A 6000-nucleotide genomic window follows, 5' to 3' on the forward strand; every position below is an offset into this window, starting at 1 on the left:
CCATTATAGGGTGATGAAAGCCATCAGTTAAGGCTGGCATGGCCCTCAAGGCAGCCATTGTGCTCTTATTGCCCCTCCTCAGCGATAGAGGCACCAAACAGACCAAAATCTCTGCCTGTCGACAGCTCCCATCAACCTCAGGCACCTGAACCAGGTACTTCTGCCGTGGTTTGGGATCTGTGGGAAGGCTACTGTCATCCTGGTGACACCGATCCCCCCTCATGGACTGATGGAGAGACAGAAAATTGGCTCTTTGGATAGGCAGATTTGGGGCAGGGGAGCTGGGCTGCTGCTCTGAACCAGCCTCTCTGCAGTGAACGTCTGTCTTTGGGTTTCTTGCTGGCATTTTTCCATCCCCACCACCTCCAACCCAGCCTCACCTTCTGTGTCTTGCATACTTTCCACGGATGTGTCCTGAGCCGTTACAGCCTGGGGTTGGACAGCTTGAGAGGGAAACAAGCAGCCATCAGGAACAGCAATAGGACTCGGAGAATTCATTTTTAATTAGAAGTGTATAAACTATGGTCAGTTAAACAGGTCCTGTGCCCAAGGAACAAAATAACCACGAAAGGGAAGATAATTTCCTTCAAAAGGTTCAGCTTGTCCCTTTGAATTCCAAGTAAGGAGGGCAGGAGTGCAGCCTTGCAGTTTGCTAAAAATTAATGAAATGACTCACCCCATTTAATGAGATGAACGGTTCATTATAGTTTTATGAGTATGTTTAATTAAAGATTTGCATGTGTAAGAGCAAGCTTTTAAAAAGCAGACAACTACTGCACGCTGCTTCCCCACTGCCATTCTTTATTTCTCTTTTTCTCTGCTGCAGGAGGAAAACATGGGCTTTTCCCTTATTTGATGGCTTATCAGGGAACTGGGGTTCCTTAAACTAAGAAATGGGTGGCTTTTTGGAAAGAGCAGGCTGGGAGTGGAGCGAGGAGGTTTTAGCCAGAGCACGTTGGGTGGAGATCACCAGGACAAAAATCCTCAAAATCACTTTTGGGCAAATGGATGGGATTTAGGTGACCAGATCTCCCAAATCCCAGCATTTGTTCCTGCTGCTCTGCAGAAGAGGATGAGTTAAAGGCTTCCAGGGATCTCTGGGCAGCACTCGCAGCTGCTGCTGCCTTTGCCATGGGCTGCAGCAACGCAGCCTTCTTGCTGCATCCCTCGGTGCGAGGCCACACGTCTCCCCTGCAGGGGTAATTAGCCCCAGCTCCAGGAGCTATAAGGGCTCCAGATAAGACGCATTAAAGCAAACATTTTCTGGCAAAACCAGATTATGGCATTGATTATAGGATGCCCAAGTGACTTGCCTGACGTCTGAGGAATTCTGGAGTCGTGTAGGATTAATAACCTCATTTAGCACCGTATCACCCTTGGCCTGGGAAGTTGGAAGCGCTAATGAAATCTCTTGATGACAGTGCAAAGGGAGAAGGCATCGCCAGCCCAGAGGGTATCTGGCCAGCCTGTTATTCTTGGAGTAAAAGACATGGGACAACATTAAATAGTACCAAGTGCCAAGTTAGGCTTTAGGGACTCAATTTCTGCTCTCAGCAGAGAGCTCAGCCCTCACAGAAAGCTAAGGATAAGGAGGATCTGAGTGCACTAATGGATGCAGCAGCTCTGGGTGCACCGGTGGGTTATTAATGGCTCAGCTCCCCAGAACACCGTGCACAAGTCAGATCGCTGTGTTCAGAGAATATAATTCAACCCAAAACCGGGACAGGAAAAGGCCACTGAACTGTCAGGGGAGTAGGAATCCTTCCTTCAGGGAGACCGGCTTGCTTTAGCTTAGCAAAGCTAAAGCTGAGAGGTCAAATGACGGCAGCGTGTCCCCTAAGGGGACATGGCTTTCTAGATGAGGTGGATAAGTGGCCGTGGGTGTAAGCTGCACCTCCTAGCCTCTCCAAGATGAAGTCTCTCTTTCCCATTGTCCCTTTTCCTCGTGGCCCAATTTCAGCTGAGCATCCTCCAATGCCATCGCTTGGGGGATGCCTCCCAAGTTTTTTGGTGTGCGCACACAGCCCGAACCCTGCTGTCCCTGGGGTCCTGCCCCCTAGCAAGGCATCCCTTCCCCAGCAAAACACCCAAGGTCGTATATAAGAAGATCTCATCCTGCTAACGTGTGTAATTGGAAGAACTGGGAGAAGGAGCTCCCCCCTCCGCTGCTCCCACTGCTGATGATCTGAAAGTCTATTTAATTTTAATTGGCCTCAGTCATGATTGAGGCTGCTCTATCCTGAGCAGCCCCAGACACACTTTAAGTGACTGTACACTGAAAAACAGAGCAGTGTTTATGTTACCAGTGACTTGCCTGAAAAAGGCCTTATTCAGTGGGAAACAAGAGCAGCTCTGATGATGTTACAGCCTTTTATAAACTTTCCTGCATCAATTAAAACCGATTCCCCCCCACACACACACGCCATTTTTGATGTGGTGAAATGAAGCCTGCATTAAAAAGTCAGTAGGAAAGAGCCAAGTGGTTCAGCACTGAGGTTTTCCGAAGCAGGTGGCGATTTGGGATGTCTCTGGCTTCGGTGTGTCAATTTTAATCCCTCTGAAAAGCACCAGTGCTGAGGTGATGCTCGGCATGCTCCAGGCTACGCTTTCCCGTCCCTGCTCTCCTCTGGGGAAGTTTCATGTATTTTGGCAGGAGTCCCGAAAGGGGAAAGGGACTTGGAGGTCTGTTAAAGCTGCCCATCCTTCCCCGCAAGAGCCACCACACCGACCTGCTCTCCCTCTCTCCACAGCCTTCATATGCTTGACAAAAGGGCCTCTTATTGTTATGCAGACGATGCCCTGCTTCCAATTAGTCGATTAATCGTCCAGTTAATCAGGCAATTAGGTGACAGCTGCAGAGATGGCTTTGTGGAGCACTCTGTCCTGCCCCTTATATATGTCACCTGCTCCAATTACCACCTCCACTCAAGTGTTCAGCAATAAAAGTTGGAGAAGTGGCATGCCTGCCGCTCACCCCTCCCAGCTCTCCAGGGTAATAGGAGAGCGGAGGAGCAGAAATGCTCTGAAATTGGGTTGGTTAAGGTCCAATTACTCTTTGACACACACAGCTTTCTAACGGAGGCTGCTAGAAAAGGCAGCCCCTGCTATTAGCGCCTGTCCAGGTTAAAGACTCCTACCTCTTGTGTAAGCCCTTGTGCAAGGTTTAAAGGGAGCTTAGAGATGGGGGAGGCTGTTATTTATAATGAGAAGCTCTGTAGGGCTGTGGAAGCTCGCTCTGGCTCTTTTGGCTGCTGCTGTTGGCGTGCCAGCGCTGCTAAATGAGTGACTACAGAGCCTCAGTGAGTCAGGAGGGGAGATAGGGCCAAAGGAGGAGCATCTGGCACAAGAAGTGATGTGACACAAAGTTGTTTAGGGGCAATAAGGGGATGTAAAATACATGGAATAGAAAGTCTGGTTAGTAGGATGTTGTCCCTAATGATCCTGCAATGCAAAACATGGGCATCAGGTTTTTCTGGGGTTTAGGTCTGGGGTAGGACAGGGGATGGCTCCATGGTCTCACATCTAACATGACCCATCCAGAGCTCCTGTTTCACCCCTTTAACTCCTGCAGTTCCTCTAATGTGTGTTGTCAAGTGGTGCCCCAAGGACTTGGACACAGCAAGGTGCCCACCAGTATAAGCCCTGGAGCAAGACCTCTATCCCATTAGTCCCATGGGTTTTCTCCCCTCACCCAGGTTCCTGAGCCTGTAAGGAGCTGTGGGACTTCACCCAGGCGAGTTCCAGCATGAGGTCCCCCCTCCCTCCCTCCCACTACTGAGGAGGAGCAGGGTCCTTACCTCACCTCCTGGCCGATGAGCTCCGTGGGCACTGGGCGAAGGGGCGGGATGCAGCAATGGAAAGAAACAGAAGGTCAACAACACGACGAGGGTGCCTGGCCCTTTCCCGAGACATGCCCCTTCTCTGGGGGTGCTCTGCTGCCTGCAGCTGGGTTTCTTCTGCCTCCTTGGGCATCCCAATTGGGAAAGAAAGGGCAAATCTATCCTGCTGTCACTTGCTGCATGCCAGACTGTAGTAAATCATAATCCTGCCTTGTAAATCCTCATGCCTGTGCTTAATTTCAAGCATGTGAGTGGGTGTTTGCAGTGTCAGGGACTACCTCTCTCTAAATACACGACAACTTTAAAGTCAATGGAGTTATACTGATATACACGCATATAACTCGAACACTTTTAAGTAAAAAATGAGTTTTCTCATGCCTTCTTCTCTAGGTTTGCCTTTAAAATATGCTCCTCAATTGCTTTTTCCACAGTGCCCTACTGTTTTGCTGCAATTGCCAAATGTACCTCCATAACATCAACGGACACAGCCATATTTTTCTCCTCCCCTTGTCACACTGGGCTGAAGTGGGAGCCCCTGCTGATATTCGGACACATGGTAGGGGATGTCTTACTTGGCTTTTAGGGTAAACAATAGTTTGTAGGGTTTTTAGGGATTATTCTCCACTTGTGAATAAGAGGACTTCTCACTGCTTACAATAACAACACACAACAACATCGCATTGCTGCTGAAACCTTACATCCAGCCAGGAATCCAAATAATCAGGAGGAAAAAAAAAAAAAACCACAACACAAGTCTAAATTTGCCCAGACTAAAAACCATAACACGTTTGCTCAATTTGTTTGAGCTAATTGGGTTTCCTGGGATCCAGCTCCCGGTGGGATGACTCACAAGCTTCAACAAACTGGAGGCAGTGGCAAGTCCCAGGGTGTACGCAATAAATTACCTTTTCACATCAAGAAATCCAGATTCAAGTGTGGTGAAGGCAGGGTGCGAGAAAATAAATAGAAATCAGGGCACTCTCATTAGCAACCTGAGCAAGCACCTTTATGTATGTGCCACAAAGCAATGAAACCCAAATATCCAAGCTCAATTCAGCACAATTGGCAGCATCTGGGTTTGGTTTGGTTTATAAAAAGATGCAGATGCTGAGGAGAGCAAGGAGGAAGGTGGGTCAGGACAAAGGAAGGTGGTCCAGCACAGCTGTGTGGGTGAAGCTGTGGTCCCTGCAGTCATCCCACTTTTCCAGCCAGCCCCATTCATTCCTTGCTTCCAGCCACCTTTGCAATTCATCAAATCCACAGCCACAAAAAGGAACAAAACCGGAGAGGCTGGTCCGTAGCCATCACACGTGGCCATGGGACCACCCAAGGGAACACCCTGTGCTCCATATCAGAACCCCTCACCTTCTCCCAGAGAGAAAGCAGGCAAAGACAGACCTGCATGGTGTTTAATTTAAAGTTGGGAAACAACTAGCAATCGAGGTTTGTATTAACAAGTTGTTTGTCCTCACATCCCTGCTGGGGGATGGCCCCGTTTGCTTCTCCAGCATGCACTACTTCTGCCAGGCACTCTCAGATGTGCAACTTCAAAGCCGCTGGCAGAATGTGCATGATGAAAGCCCCAGGAGCTGATCTGAAGCTCCAGTGATTGCGATTCCCCTAAAGCAAAGCATGCAAAGGGCCTTTTTTTTTCTTTTTTTTTTTCCCTTCCCCTGTACGTAGGGGATGAGGGTTAAATATTACGAGGACCTGTAAAGGTTTGTGGTTTGGAGTTTTCCAGGTTCATGGACAGATTTCGGTGGGGTTGGAGGGGGGGACAGTGAGTATAACTTAAAGAATTAAGCCTGGACCTGAAAAATCAAAGCCCATTTGGAGCAAGCAAAGTGCGGGGAGCTCAGGTCTATACATCCCCACGCTGCGGGACAACCAGCTGCTCACCTCTGATAGACTTCGATCGCGTGCGTGCTCTCTTGTCATCATTTTCTAAACTCATCTGGAATGGAAAGAAAAGACAATTGGTGAAAGACAACAAGAAAACTGTTGTTGAAGGACAGTCTCACGTGGGGCTGTTGCTCTGGGTAAATACCTGGGCAGCCAGGGAAAGCTTTCCTGCGTTTTTGAGACAGAAGTTTCTTGCGCTGATTTTATCGTTCAACCCACAGTGCCCAAATTCAGCAACCTTAAATTAAATTTCCACATC

At 48.7% G+C, this 6000-nt stretch overlaps 1 protein-coding gene across 1 annotated transcript in view; it reads right to left on the minus strand.

Annotated features, from left to right (window-relative positions):
- MYT1 (myelin transcription factor 1) overlaps positions 1-5793 on the minus strand; it is a 33905-nt gene extending 28112 nt beyond the window's left edge. The window contains exons 1-3 of the mRNA XM_074157564.1: positions 5739-5793; positions 3798-3828; positions 381-443 (exon numbers count right to left, since the gene is read on the minus strand). Of these exons, the coding sequence (XP_074013665.1) occupies positions 381-443; positions 3798-3828; positions 5739-5793 (149 nt within the window). The remainder of the gene's footprint in view (positions 1-380; positions 444-3797; positions 3829-5738) is intronic.
- Positions 5794-6000: the final 207 nt, after the last annotated feature.

Source organism: Numenius arquata, chromosome 12 (assembly GCF_964106895.1).
Source record: "Numenius arquata chromosome 12, bNumArq3.hap1.1, whole genome shotgun sequence".
Lineage (NCBI taxonomy): Eukaryota > Metazoa > Chordata > Aves > Charadriiformes > Scolopacidae > Numenius > Numenius arquata.